General features: G+C 43.5%; 1 protein-coding gene across 1 annotated transcript; it reads left to right on the top strand.

Annotated features, from left to right (window-relative positions):
* On the top strand, positions 626-13294 carry LSM11 (LSM11, U7 small nuclear RNA associated). Its single transcript, XM_018050106.1, has 4 exons — positions 626-1120; positions 5459-5598; positions 7553-7636; positions 8101-13294. The coding sequence occupies exons 1-4, from the start codon at positions 676-678 to the stop codon at positions 8509-8511; spliced, it is 1080 nt and encodes a 359-aa protein (XP_017905595.1). The 5' UTR covers positions 626-675; the 3' UTR covers positions 8512-13294.

Below are 23197 nucleotides of genomic sequence, written 5' to 3'. Positions count from 1 at the left end.
CCTCTTCACTTTCTGCTAGTTGGTAAAGAATCCGCCTACAATGCAGGATACCCTCGTTGGATTCCTGGGTTGGGGAGATCCGCTGGAGAAGGGATAGGCTACCCACCCCAGTATTCTTGGGTTTCCCTTGTAGCTCAGCTGATAAAGAATCTGCCCACAATGCAGGAGACCTGGGGTCGATCCCTGGGTTGGGAGGATCCCCTGGAGAAGGGAAAGGCAACCCACTCCAGTTTATGGGGTCGCAAAGAGTCGGACGCGACGCAGCGACTTTCACTTTCACTTTGCCCTCTTGCCGTTGCTTCCCGCCAGCTCAAGCCACTAGTAGACCACAATTCCAGAGAACCGAGAAACACCTGGGGAGCTTGTCAAGCTGACGGGCCCGGGCTCCATCCCCAGGGAATCTGGACTATCAGCAAACACCGAAAGTGATAATAATATTGATGGGAAAACGCTGCGTTAACGCAAATGAACCTCTTCCCCCAAACGCTGATGCGCTCCGAGCCGCGGGCGAGTAGCTGCCGCACACCACACCGCGGGCGGCGCAGAGCGCAGGCAGACGCTGCCCCCTGGCGGCCGCCCGGGCGCAGTGAGACCCTGCGCCGCGGCTGCGCGGTGACGCCCTCTGGCGGCCCCGCTCCTTCTTCCCATCGGCCTCGGCTTGCGGGCCTTTCAAACATGGAGGAGCGGGAGCGGGGGGCGAGGTCGGCTCGCGCCGGGAGCCCCGCGCGCCCGCCCAGCCCGCGGCTGGATGTCAGCTCTGACAGCTTCGACCCGCTGCTGGCCCTGTATGCGCCCCACCTGCCTCCCATTCCCTACCCCAACGCGCCCTGCTTCAACAACGTGGCCGAATACGAGAGCTTCCTCAGGACCGGGTTACGGAGCGGCGGGCGCGGACGGGCGCGGGGCGCGGCCGCTGGCTCGGGGGGCCCCGCTGCGGCCTCCGCGCCCTCGGGCAGGACCCGCCGCCGCCCGGACGCCCCCGCCCCGGACCCCGAGCGCATCCAGCGCCTCCGCCGCCTCATGGTGACCAAAGAGGAAGGGGACGAGGCCGCCGAGGCGCGGCGGCGGGGTCCGGGTCGGAGCAGGAAGGCGCCGCGCAACGTGCTCACGAGAATGCCCTGTGAGTCCCGCGGGCGGGCGGGGGCCGGCCGGCGGTCCGGAAGGCGGCGGCCCTGCAGGCGTGTCCCTGGTGACAGCCGCTTGGCGCGGACCTGTGTGTGTATCAGGGGGAGGGTCTTGGTGAAGGCTGAAGAGAGAACCGGCCACCGAGGGGAGGGTCAGCTTGGGGAATTCAGGGTCTGTATGGGCAGTGAGGGAAGAGCGGCAAGGCTGTAGAGGGAATAAGTAGCCATGGGTAGGGTCTGCTTGGATAACATGCGTAAAGGTCTTGGGGGCCACAGAAGTGATCACAGAGGTGACGAGGAACCTGCTGAAATCGATGTGCAGGAGTGATTGCGGGGGGGGGGGCGGTGGCGGCCGCGGGATTCTGGAGAGGTGGTGAGCCTGGACATCATGGGGAGGGTCTGCAGAGGTGATGAAGTCTTGGGGCCACGCATGGTGAGAGCAGGGAGGGCACAGCCAGTATTAGGAGAGGGAGAGTGGTTTGGTCAGTGAGATTTGTGGGTGAGGAACGCAGTATGAGGAAATTGTCCAGATAGCACAGGGGACACAATCTCATGACCTCTGCACATTAAGTGGCAGCTCGTTCTCCGTGCTGTAGGCAGAAAGGGCTGCAGGGGCTTGACATACACATGTTCACTGGGATGCAGCAGGCACAGAAGGCCACCAAAGGGCAGACACTGTTACAGCCTCTCTGCCGGGCTGCGTGCAGGGACTCTTGTCTGTCAGGCTCCTATTACCATATGCACAGGTTATTTTGAGTTCTGAAGGTGTAAATGGCACGAGGGGATTTCTTGCAGCCTCCTAATAAGTTCCTTAGAGTAAAGCTGTAAATAGCAGAGATTGCTAACGGGTGAGTTAGGTCTTGTATAAATGGAATAGAAACAGCCCAGGGTCATATCTTTGTCATCTGGCAAACAGTTCTGACATCTGCCCCATGAACACAATGACCTACTTAGCCATTCAGAGCATCTGTATCCTGATAACTAAATTGTGGCATTATTAAATCACTGCCTTTGGAATGGAGCATTTTGCTAAGTAAAGGAATATTTTGTTTCTTTCCTAGAAGTGTGTTAAGAGAGCAACATCCTAAAAAGCTGAGTGCTGTTAGGGGTGCCTTTGTGATTACAGTGCCAAAGCATCCCTGCCTAAGCTGGGGTTTACTCCAGCTTGCTTGCCCAGCAGTGACATTATGCATGTGCCTAAATTAAGAGCAGTTTGGGGGAGCTTATTTTGCCCATAGTTTTTGCCACTATCAGATCTTTGAAATGCCCTCCAAGTCTCAGATTGTAACATTTATTTCCGTTTTGCCAAGTATTGCTTTGCTGCCAAGATTTTCAAGACAAAAGAAGTATTTCTATGTGGTGAGTGGTTTTGGCTTTACTGGTGGAGCATTTCGCCATATTATTAGGATGAAAGAGTGTGAAAGCCAGCTTTATCAACTTTCCACAATTAAATGTATGCCTGGAATCAAAGTCTCAAAGTGTGCTGTAGGCACTGAAAATTTTAATACTACCACTGGAAACAGTTGGGTGTACATGGTAGAGATGAGTAGATATCACAAAAAATTGATGACCTTCAGGAAGCAAAAAAAAAGTATAGAAGCAGGGATGAAGATTAGGTGTTTTCCAAAAAAGAATTCATATAGAAATCAGCTTTAGGTCTTGAGGTTAAGGAAGGGCATGCTTGACAATAACAGTAATTATTTAAAAATAAGGCTGTTGAGCATGTAATATATGCTAAATAAGCGTGTAATATATGCTATATTACATATAGCTAAATTAACTCCTCAGGTGAGTAAAAAGGTTGTGAATTCATCACCACAATCAAGATACAAATCAAGGAGTTCCCCGGTGATCTAGTGGTTAAGATGCTGCACTTCCAATGCCAGGGATGCAGGTTCAAACCCTGATCAGGGAACTAAGATCCCACATGCTGTGTGGCAAAAAAAATAAAATAACGTGTAAAGTTAAACTTACCATAGGGCCTGGCCCATACTGAGGGCTCAGTAATTGGTGATAATATTGGTGACAGTGATGCTGCTGCTGTTGTTGATGTGAAGGAAGGAAGCTTGGAGACTCTTGAAGTGAACCAATAGTATGATGAGGCTCTAGACTGTATTGTTGGTTGTGGAAACAGAAAAGAAAGGTCAGGTCTTAGTTATTGAGAATCTCTTTTCTGGACTTAGTATTGGCTATAAGAAGGGAAAAATAAAAGAGTGGAGTTAAAAATGACCTGGATTTGGAAGGCTGTGGCCCAAGGGTAACGGCAGTGGAGAGAGGGATTTGGAAGAATAACTTCTTCAAAGATAAGGCATAGATACAGTTTTAGAAGCCTGGCTCATATCCATTTGGAGTTTGTCACAAATACTGCTGAGAAGAGATTCAGAATGTGCCTTGTGATTCTGAATGTGGAACTTTTTTTCTCTTGGGATTTTGTTCTGCTAGATGGTGCCAGTGTTGTATTTTTGATCACATGAGAGAAATATTCCCTGGAATTATACCTTGTTAAATCTTTGGAAGAAAAAAAAATCAAAATAAAGGTACAGATATGAAGGTTGAAAACCTGAGTTTACCATTTGCTTAATTAGAATAAGAGATTTTTGTTAAGGTACATGCTCGTCCTTTCGCCCTGATTTGGGGATGTGAGGGGAGTAATGCCCCTGTTTGCTTCTAAGTTAGAAAAAGAGTGGCCTTTCCAGCCTTTGTGGAACATGTGTATGGTGGGAAAGAGGAGTGAATGTGGAAGGCAAGTAGAGGAATCTAGGCACTGTGACCAGTTTCTAAGAAATTTAATTATTGGAACTTATTCATTACATGAAACTAGAAGTTACCTAGTCTAACCTCACCTTATGAATGGGGAAACTTGGACTTGTGGAGAAAAAGTTGCTCCCCAAGTTCACACAACTAGTTATAATGACCTAAATGTTGTTTACAGTGCTTGATTTGACACCATCTGTGACACATATCCAGGTATGTGTGTGTACACATACCTTAGTGTGTCAGAGGTTCAGAGAAGTTTAATATGGCTAGAGGAGGGATGGATGGTGAAGGTCAGGCCAAGGGTCTCATGTTCCTTTCCAAGGCCACTGTTTCTGACACTCTGCCTTCTTGCTGAATCTTCAATCTGACAAGCTCCTATTTCTCATCTACAAAGTCGCTTAATCCAAGAGTATCTTCTTTTATTAACTTACCCCTGCCATCATGTATAAGCCAGTCCATGAGTGGGGTAAGGAGGTTAAGAGTAACCACCTTAGGTATCCGAATTGAAGTGCAAGACACTTGTTCTCTTTTATGCATATACTAAAAATAAGACAGTTATTGTTGTTTGTCTACTATCAATGACAATAACTTACAAAGAACTGTGCCATTCAGACTTCAGGGGAAGAGTGAGACTGTGTAAATGTGAGTGTGTGTGTGTGTGTGTGTGTGTGTGTGTATGCATGCATGTGCAGTTTTCTTTAGGGAGGTTTTATGTAGTACAGTCACCATACTGTGATGGCTAAATTAACATGAAATAATAAAAATAAAACTCAGCCTGGCTTTCAAGCTCTGAAAAAAAAAAAATCCATCATAATAAAGGCTGCAGTTTTTAGTCCCAACATTCTTCACATGAATTGTCATACTTCTCTTTTCATATGATGCTTATCAGCAATTTCATAGGAGTCAGATACTCAGCAGGTGCCTTTACGTCATTGAGGCCTGAAATACAACCAGGCCTCTTCTTCCTCACGTGAAGATAATGTTCACTGAAACACTAGTGGCCTAAGAGCATGGGCTTCTGCGTGATGTAGCTTAGACCGAGAGGGCCAAAAAGCCATTCTCTCTTAGACGATTACATGTGTTTCAGGGCAGATGAGTCACACGGTTCATTTCCTTTAAACCTGTGACCCAAGTTCTTGGTTCTTTGGAAGGCTCAAGCTGGATATGCAGTTCGTAAGATTTATCCTGAAGAAGGTTGTTATACAAGGCAGAGAACTGAGAAGAGCCTGGCTGCTGATGTGCACATTTAGTATCGTGTTTTTTTGCCCCCCGAAGTTTTTAAGTGATGCTGCCTCTTAGAATCAGAGGCATCATAGAAATAGCATGTGGTGGTAGTGAACCCTTTGGATGGCGGCCACGCAGGGGGTTTACCCATGTTCTGGGGAGTCTTGTCTCGTTTCTGTGTGCGCTGCCTGCGCTTGGCACGCTGCCCACTGGGCCTTCCCGCTCCTGCGGTGTGGTTGCCAGTGCCGTGCCATGTAGCCTTGCGTTGCTGGGGATGGTGGGGTGGTCTTGGTTGTTACTTCTGGGAATGAGAGCAGGCATTCATTCTGTGCTGATGGTTCTTCTTGTTCCAGTGCACGAAGGCAGCCCTCTGGGTGAACTCCATCGCTGTATCCGGGAGGGGGTGAAGGTGAATGTTCACATCCGCACTTTCAAGGGACTTCGGGGCGTCTGTACAGGCTTCCTCGTTGCATTCGACAAGTTCTGGAATATGGTAATTAAGCCTTCCGCAAGGAACTGGAGCACCTCCTAAGGATTAAATCTTTTATATATCTCAAGGACTTTATTCAGCAAAACCTCCAGAATAACTTCCAGGAAGCCCTAGAATCTTTGAATTCTCTTGGACAACAAGAGAAAAGTTCTTTTTATTGTTTTCCCAAAGGCAGTGGCTTTCACCTGGGATGACTTTACCTATGCCTCCTTCCCAGGGACATTTGGCAATGTCATTTTTTGATTGTCACGACTGTAGGACAGAGTACCACTGGCATCTAGTGGGTAGAGGCCAGGGCTGCTGCTGCGCACGCTGCAATCCACAGAATACCCTGCCAACAACAGAGACTTATCTGGTCCAGAATGTTACTAGTGCCAGGGTTGAGAAATCTAGCCTTAAGGAATAATTACTTATTTCTTCTTTTAGTAATTTTATATTGATTTCTTACTGGTCATTTTTCATTCATTTAAACATATTTATTGACTTCCTACTTTGGCTGGGCACATTGCTAGGTAGAGAAATTTCAGGAAGGAACTTAAACTGCAACTTTTGGAAAGAGAGATGAAGATAGAGGGGAAGCAGCCATATTAATAAGCCAGACACTTTGCATGGTGTTTGCTCATGAAGGAGTGTACCATGCGCCCTCAGTCTTCTAGAGGCTTAACTGTCTATTTACTAGACAGACATTTGGAAGAGAAAAAGGATGCAGCACAACTACGATATGAGACAGTTACAGTAGGAGCCACAAGGGCTTTCTAGTGTTTCTTCCCATACGCTCTTCCATCGCCAGTTTTTCTGCTCTTTGTGCTGTATCTTCGTCTGTGCATGCCTCTTGATTATAGTAGTAGTTGCTAATACTTATTAAGCACTTGCTATATGCCAGATCCTATACAAAGAACTTTATATATGCTACCTCAGTAAATGAGTTGTAAGTCTGTCACTGTTTTATTTCACAAATGAAGTAACTGAGGCTAGTGGTTTTGGAAGGTTGGTCCCAAATCACACTCTTAGTAAGTGAAAGGGACTGTAACTTTATCTTTTCTGGCTTATGAAACCATGTTTTAAACCATATGGAGTCATAAAACTTGGATTCAAATCCTAGCTTAACGTTTGGTAGCTGTGAAACTCTAGGCAAAGTAATTTCTCTGAGCCTCAGTTTTCTCATTTCTAAAATGTAGGGGGAAAATGTTTTATTATTATTGTAAGTTTACCTTTGAAGGGAGAGATTTAAGAGAATATATTTGACAGTGGTGGCAATAACAGTACTGTCAGCTTATGTTCGTAAGATGATTCACACTTTTCAAAGTAATTTCTCATACATAAGCTCATTTGAGCCTAATAGGTGTCCTGTAAGGTTGATCTCTCATCATCAAGAATTCGCCGGCATTTCTGTGTATTGCCCTGGCTAGTCTCTTCGTTGCTTTCATAAAGCAGAGAGACTGAAAAGGGAAAATCAGCAGTAGTATTCTTAAGGTGTGGTCTGAGGCTGTCCTGCATCCGAATCATGGGGTTTCTGGTTAAAACAGAAAGTTCCTGGGCTTCGTCCCAGACGTACAGAATCAGAATAGCCTTAGATTTATATTTTGCCACATTACTAACAAGAGGATTTTTTGCAGAAACTAATGCCTGTGGTGTTAATGCATCTCTGGTCAGTAATGTGTTAATAAGCTTCCTAGATTATTCATGCCCCCCTGAAATTTAAGAGCCTCTACCCTACACTTGCAGTGGCCCCTTACCATAGGAGAACCCCACCGTATATGGTCGTAACAGCTTGGCGTTCCTATTCATAGGGGACCGTGTATTACCATTTGTTCCTGCCCAAGAGCTGAGTCACCTGTTAAGTTTAGTCTGGTATAATTAGATGGTATTCTGCCGTTTAAATTTTGTCCTGAAAGCTATAAAAATAATATTTTGAATGATACCATATTTTTCCTTCCTTTGGTCTCTTTTTCTCTAGGCACTTACTGATGTGGATGAGACCTACCGAAAACCTGTTCTAGGCAAAGCATATGAACGGGATTCTTCATTGACTCTCACCAGGGTAAGCAGTTTCCCCTGACTTTGAGTACCCAGTGTGCTTTCAAGCTTAGGAATTAAGATCACTGAGCCTAGGGACCAGGATTTCCCAGCAGTAAAGCCTTATTGCTGTCAACCAGGCATGCTTGGACCAAGATCTTCATTAGTCTCTTCTCATGCATCCAGTGAGTAAAAAATGAGTCCGTATTTCTTACTTGCATGTTGTTTGAGCAACAAGTTACCTCATCAGATCTGAATGTCTTTCAGTTTTATACCATAGAAAAAATGGGTACCTTTTCTCTTGACATACTTACTGATTTATCTGAGTTATGGCTAGAAATAGAAAATTTGTTGCTAATGTTTTTAAAATTGCAAAGCAAACAGCCTACAGAGCATGATTAAGGAATCTAGTCTTTCCTTGGTATATCGAAAAAAAGAGATGTTGAAAACTGAAGAGAAGGCTAATACTTGTCATTGCTTTCCTTGCAGCTCTTTGATCGACTAAAACTGCAAGATTCCTCCAAGAAGGAAACAGATTCTAAGTCTGCAGTTGAAGACTCCACTCTCTCCAGATACTCCCAGACATCCACATGGAAGGTGGCTTCAGTGTGGGGAAGAGGAGACACCGACCGGAGTTCACGCAGGCGTTCGCGCTCCGTCCCTTCTTCCTTGCAGGCGTCTGCAAGGGAGGAGTCCAGGTCAGAGCTGTCAGGGAGGACTACACGGACAGAAGTGTCCAGTGCAGGGGGTACCTTTTCCAGGGCTACCACCCTTTCCAGGGGCCCATCCCGTAAGAAAAAGAGAAAGCCCAAAGTGGATTACCAGCAGGTTTTCACTCGACATATAAATCAGATTTTCATTCGAGGTGAGAACGTCCTGCTGGTTCATCTTGCACAGTGACCGGCTCAACCTCACTTGAGCTTTGGTTTTAGAAATACAATGCATGAATTGCTGCTATGCTTATCCTAGTATCCCAGTGTAACTCTGAGTTGGAGTGATCCCTCTGGTCCAGCATGTGCAGAGCATAGAGCCAGGCTCAGGCCCTCTGGGAGATGAGGTCCTAAAGGGAAAATGGCTTGAGAGGGTGGTGGGTGTTTGCATTAATATCACAGCAAAAGCTGTACAGAGCATGGTCCATGCATCTGATTTGGTATCACGGTCTACTGCATACACTCAAACCAAATATAAGATCTTGAATTGGGGAACATGGTATGAATTGAAATGACTCCACAGACACTATAGCGTGGTGAAGGAGAAAGCCTCCTCAGGAAGAATGATCTCATTTCTAGAAGCTAGTGCCCTGAGTACTCATGAACTTGTATCTAAGAGTAGCAGTATAAATTGCCTCGAGCCCTTCATCCGCACCTTGTAACTGACCTTTAAGTTTCACTCTACACCACTCTCTCTTGATCGAGGAATGTACTTTGCTATCTCTTAATATCTGTAAGATATAAGAAGGCTATGCATTTACGTAAGAGTGAAACCTGGGTGGGTAGCATGCTCCAATAAATGCTGTGTCTTCATCCCTCTCCATGTTATGGGAAGAAATAGGGGACCTTGTTGTTGGCTTTCCTCTTGCCAGAGGGAGTTCCTGCAGATGGTGTACCAGGTGGGACTGTAAGATGCTCTTGTTCTTCTCTTCTTTCACTTTTGTGGCATGGTGCTAGTGCATGTGCCTGCGTATTGCCCCCTGTGTATAGTGTGACCTGTCCTGTGAGCTTTATAGCAGGAGGCTGTCACCTTCATGACTGGCTGCGAAGAGTTCTGCATGAGCTCAAGAATACACACACATCATGTGGCTGAGAGTACCCTTTCCGGGCAGGGCTGGCCCTGTCTCGAGTGTCTTTCAGGATGGTTTTCCATGAAACCCGGGTGGAGTTTTATTCCCTTGTGTCAGGCCAAAGAGGTTCTCACAAAGTACAACAGTGGTGTCTATAAGGGACATGTTACTCAGCCCAGCTTGAGTAACCAAACACCAGACCACCTGCTACTATTTCTACTTGAATCATATGCTTTTTCAATCACCAGTGCAAAATAGGCTATATCTCGACATAGACTGTTAGGCAATATTGACCTTTTGTTTTGTTAGTTTATGTTAGGTTTTATTTTAGATAGCTTACATTCAAAGTGAGAATGAGAAATAGCTCACTAGTTAAAATGTTTGAAAAGAAAAACTTCCTCTGCCGTATTTGTTGTGTAACTTAAATGAGCCTACTGAGAAGCAGGTGAGTCACGCTCAGAGAGCTGGGCCGGGACTCCTGGTCCTTTGGCTGGCTGGGCCTCTGGCTCTTCGTGGAGTGAGAGAAGAGCAGACTAACCCCTCTGTGCCTCAGGTTTTCCCCATCAGACACCTACCTCACAGGGGCACTGAGGAACAGAATCTGGGGAAGGCATTTTAAAGTCTTTTAACATACGTAAGTGCCATGAGTAATTTTTACTCACTCTGTTTCATAGCTTGCTAGAAGTTCACTGTCTCATGAGCAAAGTAGGTGCTATATAATATAAGAACGTAATCTCTGTAAGTGTTAACAGTTATGATCTTCTTGTCATCAGAAGGCAGTGATACCTTCAGGAACTACTTTCCATGTTCCATTCCTTTCTCCTAAGGGACAATGGAAGTTCTCAGAAGAATATCTTTAGTGAAGGAAAAGTAACAGTTTTTTTTGCTGCTCTCCCATATCCCAGCCCCCACCCTTTTCTGGCCGTGATGAGAGGGAATTCCTCTGCACTTTTTGGGGGGTTTATATGCCAGCACTGAAGGAAGCATGTGAATCTAAAGACAGCACATCCCTGAAAGGGAATCTGTGGAAGTTGTTTTATTTGATTTTGTTTCAAAATGAGTTTCAAATATACTCTTTAGAACCAGAAGAGATGCACTAAATATTTAGAGAGGTTCTAGGTTACACATGCAAGCGAACAGTTATCTTTGGACACTGCCAGCCTGAGTCTTTTTGAATAGTATGTTCTGTAATCGGTCGTCTTGTTAATCATCAGGCACCCCACCTTTACCCCTTTACCGATCTCCCCTGTCTGGCTGTCCCCATCTGTCTGTCTGTCTTGTCTCTCATCTGGAAGCTGTAATAGTTACTAGATTTTCACAATAAAGGAGAAATTTGGAATCAAATGAATATAATCAATTTCTATTCATTGTAGTACCTGATTAAATCTAACCTGACATTTTAAACACATGCTCATTTCCTTGTTTGCATATGATTTTCATGTGTCCATATAATGATTGATTTATTGCTTTTTTGCCCAACTTAACAATTCTGGCTCTAAAAATTATTTTTAAACTGTGTGTGATCTATCTTATGTGCCCATATTCCCCATTTATTGGTTTGGACAGTGATTCTGGGATGATTACTGTCTAGTAAATGTGATGTTTTGTACAAAGCATGATAATCATTATTTTATAGAAGTAAATTTTCAAAATTATTGCCGTTTCTTTATTATTGGATAAATTTTTCAAAACGAAGGAAAAATATATTCTAAAAATGTATATGCTGCTCAAAAATGTGATCATCTAAGACATTTTAACAAATTGCTATAGAAATAACTGAAGTCTTCCTGAAGAGAAGGCAAGGAAAGTAAAAGGGGAAGTAGCAGCCAGAACGGCAGATTTCTGGAGGCCCCCCATCAGCTCGCCAAGGGGGCCCTAAACAGCCGATATACACCACAACTGGCTTCTAGTATTCTCCAGGGATTTGAGATTGAGACTCTAGTTCTTATTTTTTTTAACATTGAACTGAAGTTCTTCAGAGTAATCTCTAGACAAGGGAGCGTGTTTTCACGGCAGACCTATGAACTTGCTGAGGTCTTCTCAGGGGTATACAGGTTTGTTAGAAAGTAGCAAGGGACTGAGAGATGGAAGGTGTGGCCTCACCCCCAGGACGATTTCATGGGCCAATATTTGTACACAGAGGTTGTTCTACTGCTTCACCACTAGGAGAGGCTGCACTGTAGGTTGTTTGTGCTGGTAATTAGGAAGTATTTCTGCTTTCTTTCAGAGACCAGTTATGATAGAGGTGGGCTGTTTGTGAGATGCTTAGCTAGAGTTGTCCGTGGCAGGCGGCCCTGGACCAGTTGGTTTCTTCCTCTCTCTGCATGTTGTGTGTCAAGTCAGAAAGCCTAGAAACTGTTAGCATTAAAGTCAAGGTGCATAGGAATCCTTGCCAGTGTCGTTAGTGAATGAAGAAGGGCTTTACCTGTCTTCATGTGAAAAGGTCCAGGAGTACCTTTAGGGATTATCAGCCCCAGCCTCAGAAGCCTTACACAAACCTAGGTGTACTGCCTGTACCCCTTGAGAAAGAACCTAACTTGATGCAGAGTGGATATTTGTATTTCTATTTGTACTGTTTTCATAGCAGCAGACAAGGGGAAAATCATGAAATAGAATCTGTTCTGTAAGTTACTTTTTAAAATTTTCTCTTATTTTTGCCTTTAGGAACAAATTTAAATTATTCAAAGACAGCTAGCTGTCACTGGTGCTGCCCCAAAGCTTTCTAATCCTTTATGTAATTTTATGAATGAAATGGTTGCTGTGGGAAGACCAAGATTCATCTAAGAGTGTCATGGTATAAACAGAATGGTTTGTAGTTGTTTGGATTTTTCTTTTCCTGTGCCATATAGAATGCAGTCAACTCCTTTTCAGTAGCTTCTGTTCATCAGCTTGTGTGTTTCTGGGTAGCAACTCCCAGAAGGCTCTTAGTGTTTGTGAAGAAAGAAAATCTCATCTAGGCCTGTGTTGCAAAGGTGGGTGGTCTGTCATTACTTCCTGGCAAATTGAGTTGATGGATTTAAGATAAGCCTTTGGGGTTCCTCCATCGTTTCCTGGGCTTTGAGGAGGAGTTGGGCCTCCTTTACTCGTGGTGTTTTGAGTATGTTTCAAATGTTTGTAATTTCTCTTGCACTCCTCTAATAAAAATGAAAGCTGTCTGTCAAGACATGGCTTTGGATGGTTGGGAGATCTAGCCAGAAAAAAAAGAAGTACACCTGAGACCTTCAGTTGGTCTTTTATTTATTTAGAATAAAAAGTAGTCTGATAAGCTACCAGAGCCAGTGCTTCTTTAAAAACATTCTCTGAAGAGATAGGAACTGTCCCACAGGAAAGCTATAAAAGCTATTCCCAGTACATTGCAATTGCTTTTGATTTTTAATCCTTTGGAGCAAATGTCTGATGTTATGTTTTTAGAGCTGTGGGGTAAAAATGTATTTTAAAAAAATTTAGGGGTGTTACTGAAACAATGACTGGCTGAATTATGTGTGAGCTAAGCTCTAGGGCAGCTGTCCAGTTCTTTTTTTGTTGTCCCGACAGTAAAGCAGATAGTAAGCGATGTCTTGAAAAGTGATTTGCTTGTTCCATCCTGACATCTAAAGGCATTAGCCTCCTATTTGGCAGCCCTGGGGAAACCCCTCCGCACCGTGACTTATTACCTTGTTTTTTAGACAAGGCTAAACCTGGATGACTCTGTGTATTAATAGTTTCACTCTTCATGTACCAGCTGCTACAAGAAAAACCATGATTTTTAATCTTGTCTTGAAATTACTCCTCATTGTTAAATTCACCTAAACCCTTCCTGTGTATGGAGGGTTGCTGCTAGTAACATCAGTTTGCAATGTTCTGCTTTCAGTATTTGTCATACGGGAGTCTGGAAACTGTAATAAATATGATTGTCTTAATAAACTGGCTGCTTTGTCTCTGCTAATTGAGGAGGGATGGGTGGAGAGGAGGTGGCAGGGGAGTCTGTTACCCATGAAGACACCCATCTAGAAAGTTAACACATCACAGGCCTTCTGCAGTCTCATTGTTGTAACCTTGTGCCTTTTCTTTAGCAAAGCACATGTATCTAGATCATTATTCAAGTTTATTTGAAGTTTACGCTTAGAAAAGGAACTTGGCCCATGTTTGTGAATTCTCTCCTCTAAGCCCCAAGCAGTGGTCATTGCCCTGTGAATTTATCCTACCTAATAGCTCACTGGTGTTAATCCACTCTCTTCACGACCTGCTGAGATCACCATTGACTCAGCTCCCCTTGGAGGATTTTACCACATCTTGCTGATTGACACACTTCCAGGAATATCTGAATTTGCCACCGGCTCCTCTGTGCACATACAGGAAGTTGATCTGCCCAGAGATTTGCCACATTGATTACTTGACATCCTCTGTGTGCTTCTAGCCCTGAGTCATCCAAATAAGGCGGACAAACAAAAATGACATTGATTCTTAGAGGGGGGAACCTCAAGTTAAAGACCCAATTCCCTACTTTCAAAGGATACATTAAGTTTGGCACAGTTGGCATACAAGAAGTTTGTAGGCATCACAGTGGAAAAAAGAGAGGCAAGACCCACATGTTCCAGTTCTGGCTCTTGCTTGCTTGTTTTACATCTCAAAGACTTGTGATTAAATAAAAATGTCCTCATTAATCAAACTAAAGTCAGAAGAGTCTGCTAGCTTGACATACAAAATGTACAGTGATGGTTAAACATTGGCAGGGAGTAGAGGCCAGCGGAATGAAATTTATCATCTGTTACTCTCCTTTTGCTTTCTGGATAGGAGTGGCAAAGAGAAAACAAGTGCTTGTCCAGCCCCGTTTTCTCCTTGGATAGACGTGAAGGGTATGTCAGTCTGCTCAGTTACCACTAGATGGCAGTAGCTTAAAGAGAACTGCTTAAGTGTAGAATCGCAGAAGGACCTGAGGCTCCAGATCTCCAGTTACTGCTACCATTTATTGTTAAACACTCACCAGTCTGAACCTAAATAATCAAGGAAAAGCAAACTGTAGTCAACCCAAGTGGCAATATAACCGTCTCTTACCACTGCTGAATTTCCACAATGTGAAGCTAAGGCAGCCTGACGGCAGCCGTCAGCCAGTGAAAGTGCCTAAGGAAGAGAGAAAGGGCAGAGCATCCACTATTTTAGGGAGTCTGTTGATATTCTCACATGGTGGAGTTCCTCATTTCTTCTCAGAATGCTGTCAACTCCACCTGTCCCCTTCCTGCCTGCTGGCAGGAGATTACTTCAGGAAAACTGACTTGATTTCTCTATTTCTCAGCTGCTGTCTCGCTTTTGGAAATTCACTTTCTCCCAGTGTTAATGCCTGATGCTCCGTTATGAGAGAGGTTGCATTTCTCTTGTGACTCCACAACCAGAATAAAACCTCCAGTCCAAGGCTGCAAGCGAGGAAAATTTCTGATTGACACAGAAAAGTGTGGTGTTTTAGGCTGTGCTCTGGGAGCAGGAGCAATAAGGTAGGAAGTGCTGGTAAGTCTCCCAGCAGTTCACATCAAGGCCTTCGAAAGACCTCTCTCTGTCAAGGAATAATTTCCCAGCAGCCTATGGTGAAGACGAATCTACAAGTGCCAAACCCATTGCCCGCATTATCTTGTTCAGATGAAACCACAGCAAGGGGGAGATTTTATCTCCAATATGTGTGTGAGGGAACTGGAACACATTAAATAAGCTACCAGCATCTCCCCTGGTAATAAATGGCAAATTTGGGGTCTGTCTCTCTGACTCTTAAGTTTGTTGCTAGCCAGTTGTACCTGAAACATATCAAATTTCTCAGGCATTGAGTAGGAAGCTTTGAGGACAAGTGGAGTTAATCCCCTTAGATTAATCAGAAACCAGATAGCTGAGTTAAACCAGAGCTTTTGGTTTTTCACATGTCTAGTTCCTTTTGCCCAGTTCTTTGACTGAAAGTGGACATGTACACAGGGCTTCGTGGCTCCCAGAAAGGACTGTGGCGGTGGGCACCCCCAGGGCAGTGGTCCAGCTGTGGTAAGAATGGCTGCCAAGTGAGGACCATGTGGTATTTCATTTCACCCACCAGTTGGTTTGGCCCTGGAAGGGGTATCAACCTACTAGTCTTGTTAAAAAGCAGGTGGGACAGCTAGTGATCTTTCCCAAGTCTTCAGAACACGTGTGGAAAGCCTGCCAGCCCTTTCTTTCCAGTGTTCTGCAAAACCTGGTAAGAATGCTTTCTGCAGGTCTTGACTTATTCATCTTATTAAAACAAAACAAAACAATAAAACTTTTCTCAGTGCTAAACTCTGGATGTGCTAAAGCAGGAGAAAAGGATTAGTTGAAGGCCTGTGGTCTTCCTAGAAAGATTGGCAAGCTGTCTTGTAGAATTTCCCTTCAACTTGATGATGTGTTAGTTTCCAGAATATGATAATCCTAGAAGGAGCCCTTATCTTAGATGCTTACCAGTGGTTTCTAAACCTCAGTTTCCTCATCTCTAAAATAGGGATAATACCACCTAATAGGGTTGGTGACAAAGTGCTCAGCCCAGACAGCAAGTTTTAATGTCATTTACGCTATGATGAGCTTGCTGTGTGATGCTTAGCTGCTTTCTTCACTTCCCTGTGCTTGTGTTTCACGTCCTGAGACCAGGCAAACAAGTGGACGCAGCACAATGCTGTCATCCTTTTTTCCTAGCACACAGACAGACCTTGAAAGATTGTTCCCAGGCTTCCTGACACCTCCTCAGTTGTTTCTCCCTAGATTAAAACTTGAGCATATCATCATCTTCTTCACCAATGGGAGAGTGTTGTGCTCCCCCAGGAATGACATTAGGCTCCACGGGACATTCATTAGTTGGGGTTACAAGAGGACCACAGGGCACTGGAATGGTAATTTCCTACATGCGACCCCAGTGACCCAGAGGGAGCTAGCTCAGCTGGTCTGAGCATGTGGTTAATGAGGGAAGGGTCATGGTTTCACTCCTGTGTGGGCCAATTAGTGTCACGTGGAAAAGCAGGCTCCTGGGGCCCCAGACAGCAGCTTTACATTGTGGCACTGGTCTCCAGGATGACTGTACGGCCATCATCGCTATCAGAATCCCAACCCAAAATGTACATCTTCCTTATTATTACAGAGGCCATGGTTTCCAAGACTTGGATCATTTGCCAAGCGTCTCCATGATTTTTCCTTTATCCCAAGCAGACCACTGTATTTTTATTTATTTGATGCTTTTCTACACATTGCCTCACTTTTTTAGCTAACACTTAAAAGGAAGTCATGTGTTACTACCATCAATACAAATTAGGGAAATTTGCCTTAAATTGAAAGTACACATAAAAATAAATAGGCAGTAATTGAAATTAAACTGTTTATCTTCAGATTATAGGCAGACCTCCTGAGCCACAAGTGATCGATATCCTCCCATGTGTTAATAAATGCATGGATATAAACTGCATGTCTTACATAATAAACATTCTGTTCTGTAATAAAATGGCCAAGTCAGCAAAAACAATATTCTAAAGCAATTGCTTCCATGGGAAAAGTTGGGATCAGTGACTAGGGAGTTTCACACTTGAAGTGATGAAATTATTCTTGCAGGAATTTCAGCACCAAAGGTCTTTCTAATAGTCTTTCTAATAGTCTTTCTAATAGCCATAAATGTGTAACTATAAAACCTATAGTCTGAAACAATCTGGGGTTTAATTTATATCCAGCTCTTGCTCAAAGTCATGGCTTTTGTTCACACTCTCCACTGGCACTATCATTAACACCGTGCTTCTTACACATCCTTATCATTATCACCCGTTTTATGATAAACAAAGCACAAACGTGCAAAACAGATATGTTGACTGCACAACATCTTTCTTCCCCTCCAGTCATGAGCCAGTGCACGCTCATCTCCCCAGTCAGCCAGTTCCTTATGGAGATCAAGATGTAACCAGTAGTGGTGCTGGTAATAAAAATGTATTCCTTAATTAATTGAGCATGTTACATCCAATCCAGTTATGAAAATGTGCACTGGAGGACAAATACACATAAAAAGACACATAGCAACGCACATGGGCCTCTTCAGGGTTGAGAGGGAGCCTGGTCACTTCCGTTATTTGAGGCTCTCAATGCATTTAAAAAGTAAAGAAATATCAAAGAGTTGTAAATGTGTACATTTGTAAACTTTAGGTTGAATGATGGACTTCCAGTCCTCTCTGGACCTGTGAGAGGGAGCATAGCCTCACTGGGAGAGAATCCCAGTCTGTATGTGAGTTCTTTGAGTGTGAAGTCCCAAGTCCCTGCCCCAGGGTCCAGAAATGAGCCCCACCAGGAAAATTATCTCATATAGAGATCTGGATTCAAATATACCATAAAGCAGAGCATAAAATTTTAGCCACGTGGAAACATGAAGTTATCAGGGACATAGAAGGGTTGGAAAGTGAATAGCTTTTTCTTTCTTGTGTCTTCATTACTTTGTGGATTCTTGCTGCGACCCTCCTGTTACTTCAGTGCCATTTGGGTCTTCCCACTTGGGTAGCTTTCTCATCATTCTTATAAAGCCATGAATTAGCAGCAAAAGGGCCAGACCATTTTATAAGTGCCAGAGACTTACTTAGATTTGTTGTTGTTTAGTCACTCAGTTGTGTCTGACTCTGTGACCCCATGGTCTGCAGCACGCCAGGCTTTCCTGTCCTTCACCATCTCCCAGTAAACTCATGTCCGTTGAGTCGGTGATGCCATCCAACCATCTCATCGTTGTTGTCCCCTTCTCCTCCTGCCTTCAATCTTTCCCTACATCAGAGTCTTTTCTAATGAGTCAGCTCTTTGCATCAGATGGCCAAAGTATTGGGGTTTCAGCTTCAGCATCAGTCCTTCCAATGAATATTCATGACTGATTTCCTTTAGGGTTGACTGGTTTGATCTCCTTACAGTCCAAGGAACTCTTAAGAGTCTTCTCCAACACCATAGTTCAAAAGCATCAATTCTTTTGCAGTCAGCCTTAACGGCCCATATCTCACATCCATACATGACTACTGGAAAAACTTAGACTAGAAAATCAAAATACAAGAAGTGGGAAGGCAGTATATCAGCTTTTTTCCACTGTATGTGGACCCGCTGACTACTTTAACCATAAGAACTACTTTGAATGACTGCATGTGCACGTATACACACACACACAGAGCTCACAGTAAAGAGAAAGCCAGATACCTCCAGGCCAGGAACATCTATAAAGTTCTCATTGCATGATTTTTGCTGGATCAGTAAGATTGTGTGACTGAGGAGTGTTATGTGAAATAGTGTGAAAATAGTATTTCCTTAAGACTGATCTATTAGGATTCCGTTTGTATGGCCTTGTTCTAAGACTGATGCTTACTTTGTGCTCATTGTTTCTGAGGGCAGAAAGCAATTAGTTCATTTGAAACTCCATGTGATGCATCTGAGGCCTATGGTCTCTTACCTACCCTCGCCCAGTCTAGTTGTCTCAGCAAGGCATTTCACTCCTCCTTCCATCCCCAGAGTTTATCTGAACACATCTGTTGCTCCATGAAAAGTATTTTGGCAGAAGCTGCTCTGCTCCTGGCTGAATAAGAGTCATCTTCCTGAATGGCTCACAACTATTTTAACTTAATTTATTTTTAGAAAATTATATATATAGAGAGAGTCACATTAATATACCCTTAAATATTAATATATATGTGAAATTTTAATAGAGAACAACATTATGACACCAAACCAAGAGTCAAATGGAGATTCCAACTCCAAAATGGTTGGGAGAAGCTGTTTTAAACCCTCTCATGGCAGAGGAAGCAGAGAGAAGGATTCTGAATATTTCCTTCTAGATCTACCATCCATATTATTCCTTCTAGGAGATGACCCTCAATGATCACACTTCAAATCTAGGCTCTCTTGCACTAAGGGGGTATTCAAAACTGAACTCTAACTCTTCATTTTGAAAAAATTTCAGCAAGGATCTGGAGGACCTATCTCAGGTCACAGATCTTGGAAGTAACATGCCTGGGGACTTTCTGCACAGGACTGCCCAGATGGTAAGCTGTGGCATCTTGACTCATATAATTTGAAGCCTTCTCAGTTCTTCGAACCTGTGGGCCAGTCACTTCCAGCCACAAGCATCAACGGCTCCATCAGGGTGGCTGAATGGAAAAAGGTACAGAGGTGTGGCCCATGGCTATGTGAACATCAAATGTGACAGGCCCAGCGACATCTGGATTGTTACACTCCCCATCAAGGAGCTGAATGCAGCAGCTCGGAAGTGGCTTCACATCTCAAAAGCTAGTGGTATCCGTTTGCCACTGCCCATCATGGGGACAAAGGCATGGGTTAGCTACTGAAAGAGTTAGTGTTCCAGGGGTCCCAGAGGCCAGCACCAGCTACATTACTTGAAGGGCTCCATGAACAATGAACAAACATGTGGGGCCCCAGATTCAAAATTCCTTTCAAGATGGTGACCACAGAGCATTCACCCAAGCTCGAGGTCCTTCTAAGTGTGGGTCCCCTTGCAAGGGCATAGGTCGCACATGAAGCGGGCCCTGACGGGAGTGCGCCATCTGGCAAGGTGGAGACAGCTGGAAGCCCAACAGGAGTGAGGAGGGGGCAGGGCATTCTTGGCAGGACAGTGCTGACTCTGTCTTCACACATGTTGGATTCTTTCTTCTGTTGGGAACTGACGTGCCCTTTCAGTGGTATCTAACCTAGCTGTGCTTAGTAACTATTCTAACTTTGCATGACTGGTGTACAAATTAAAGCATTATCATTATTTTAAAATACTTTGAGAAAGTTCCCAAAGATTTTAAATTCATTCATACAATCTCAGGGAATTTCGACAGCGCAATTGTCAATGTAAGGGAAAAAACTGTTAGATTCTTTAAATATGACTCAAATGTTGTAAAAAAATTTTGGAAGGGTTTCAAAAAGTTTTTTACTTTCATTTATATCACCTGTGTGAACAAAGTTTATTGTTAGTGATGGCTATCAAGAATTTGAAGAGACCATGATTAGAAAGTCTTGATTGAATTAAAGCCTTCATCAGGAATTGCTATTTCAAGCATAAAATCTGATATTAAAAAACTATATTCATAAAAAGCAAATGCAAAATTTTCATTAAAAATTAAACATTATTTTTTAGGAATGTTATACAAATTCAGTATTTAATATCTTCCCTAAATTTTGAATTTTATTTTCTTATAATTATATAATAAAAAGAGTAATGAAGGCTTTTGCCAAGCCCCATAGAGATGCCCAAGTCCCTCCACATTTACCCTAGGGTGTGCTTTAAAATATCACCGTTTCCCTATGTGTGCTATGAAGCAAAAAATGGGAGAAGGCACAATCTAGCCAGTAGCTCTTCCAAGGAGTCTGAAGTGAGTCATTTGCTTTGCCCACTGGTGGTAATAGAGGCTATGGGGATTGACTTGAAAAGTCAAGGCATGAAACAGGATCCACGCATAGTGACAACTAACAGTATTCATAGAACTGTTGAAATGAAGACATGAGACACTGCACGTCAAGTGCTCAGAATAGAGCCTGGAATGTAGAAAATAGTGAATGGCATTTACTGTTACCTGGCACCTTAGATAACTAGTAAGTTGACAAATTTTGTTGATTTTGTATCTACAATGCCTAAGCTCTGTTCCTTGTTATTGTTGTACAGTTGCTAAGTCACGTCTGACTCTGACCTCATGGACTGCAGCATACCAGGCTTCCCTGCCTTTCACTATCTCTGTTTGCTCAAACTCATGTCCAGTGAATCAGTGATGCCATCCAACCATCTCATACTCTGTCTCAACTTTCCCCTCCTGCCCTCAATCTTCCCCATAATCAGGGTCTTTTCCAGTGAATCAGCTCTTCGCATCAGGTGGCCAAAGTATTGGAGCTTCCGCATCAGTCCTTCCAATGAATATTCAAGGTTGATTTCCTTTAGGATTGACTGGTTTGATCTCCTTGCTATCCAAGGGACTCTCAGGAATCTTCTTTAGCACCACAGTTTGAAAGCATCAGTTCTTCTGTGCTCAGTCTTCCTTATGGTCCAACTGTCACATCCTGGAAAACCAAAGCTTTTATTAGATGGACCTTTGTTGGCAAAGTGATGTCTCTGCTTTTGAATATACTGTCTAGGTTTGTCATAGTTTTTCTAACAAGGAGCAAGCCTCTTTTAATTGTATGGGTACAGTCACCATCTGCAGTGATTTTGCAGCCCAAGAAAATAAAATCTGTCACTGTTTCCATTTTTTCCTCTTCTATTTGCCATGAAGTGATGGGACCAGATGCCATGATCTTCATTTTTTGAATGTTGAGTTTTAAGTTAGCCTTTTCGCTTTCTTGTTTCACCTTCATCAAGAGGTTCTTTAGTTCCTCTTCACTCTCTGTCTTTAAGGTGGTATCACCTGCATATCTGAGGTTGATATTTCACATGGCAATCTTGATTCCAGCTTGTGAGTCATCCAGCCTGGCATTTTTCATGATGTATTCTGCATCTAGGTTAAATAAGCAAGGTAACAACATACAGCCTTGATGTACTCCTTTCCCAATTCTGAACCAGTCTGTTCCATGTCCAGTTCTAACTGTTACTTCTTGACCTGCATACATATTTCTCAGGAGGCAGGTAAGGTGGTCTGGTATTCCCATCTCTTGAAGAATTTTCCACAGTTTGTTGTGATCCACACAGTTGAAGGCTTTAATGTAGTCAATGAAGCAGAAGTAGATGTTTTTCTGGAATTCTTTTGCTTTTTCTGTGATCCAACAGATGTGGCAATTTGATCTCTGGTTCTTCTGCTTTTTCTAAATCCAGCTTGTAGATCTGGAAGTTCTTGGTTCATGTACTGTTGAAGCCTAGCTTGAAGGATTTTGAGCATTGCCTTGCTAGCATGTGAAATGAGCTAAATAATTGTACGGTAGTTTGAACATTCTTTGGTGTTGCCCTTTTTGGGGGTTGGGATGAAAACTGACCTTTTCCAATACTCCAAAACCTTCCAATACTTCCAAAACTCCAATTGTGGAGTTTTCCAAATTTGCTGGCATATTGAGTGCATCACTTTAACAGCATTATTTTTTAGGATTTGAAATAGCTCAGCTGGAATTCCATCACCTCCACTAGCTTTGTTTGTAGTAGTGCTTCCTAAGGTCCACTTGACTTCACACTCCAGGACGTCTGGCCTGGGTGACTTTACTTTCCATTTCTCTTGTTCCACAGTACCACGTTCAGCATTTTATCACTGCTCATCTGACAGTTGTATTTGCTTCTTAATTTGTCTTTTAGCTTCTATCATCTTCATTTTTGAACCCTCTGGTTCAGTTAAGACACTTTAAGCAGCAAGTAACAGAATATCAAACTCAAGTGTGTTCTTCCATATATTAAGACATCCAAAGTTTCCAGAGTTGGTTCAGCAATGCAACAGTATTAGGCCTCGGGTTTAGGGAATGTGTTCATGTGTGTGTGTGGCTTTGTTTGTCTTGTCTTTTCCCTCATGGTCTCGGTTTGGCTGCTATTGCTCCAAGTAGCACCACATGCTAACATCCAAAAGCATAGAGAAAAGTCGTGTTCTCATTGTGTACCTCCTTATCCACAGTGGAAATTTCTTCCAGAAAGTCTCTTCAAGTTCCTCAGAACACATCTACCTTAAACCAATCATAGGCAAAGGGCAATGGGATTGCAACAGTTGGTTTAGATTTCTCATCATTTATCCCTAGGCCTTGGCCTGCTTTCCTTGAGGATAGTACTAGTCCTATACTCAAACAGAACTGGGATTCCGATAGCCAGGAAGGAATGACAGCTGTTGAGTAAATAACCAGCATTTTCAGCCAGTCTTTCCACATGCCTCTGGCAGATTCATCAGGGAT

The sequence above is a fragment of the Capra hircus genome, chromosome 7 (genome assembly GCF_001704415.2).
Source record: "Capra hircus breed San Clemente chromosome 7, ASM170441v1, whole genome shotgun sequence".
Lineage (NCBI taxonomy): Eukaryota > Metazoa > Chordata > Mammalia > Artiodactyla > Bovidae > Capra > Capra hircus.
Note: the sequence above shows the minus strand (reverse complement) of the source record. Positions and strands in the feature narration are given on the sequence as shown.

Bases quoted from the DNA above. Each gene is read 5' to 3' on its own strand.
- LSM11 (XM_018050106.1), top strand. From the start codon at position 676: ATGGAGGAGCGGGAGCGGGGGGCGAGGTCGGCTCGCGCCGGGAGCCCC. The intron at 1,121-5,458 runs GTGAGTCCCGCG...TTCTTGTTCCAG, and splicing joins CGTGCTCACGAGAATGCCCT to TGCACGAAGGCAGCCCTCTG. The intron at 5,599-7,552 runs GTAATTAAGCCT...CTTTTTCTCTAG, and splicing joins TCGACAAGTTCTGGAATATG to GCACTTACTGATGTGGATGA.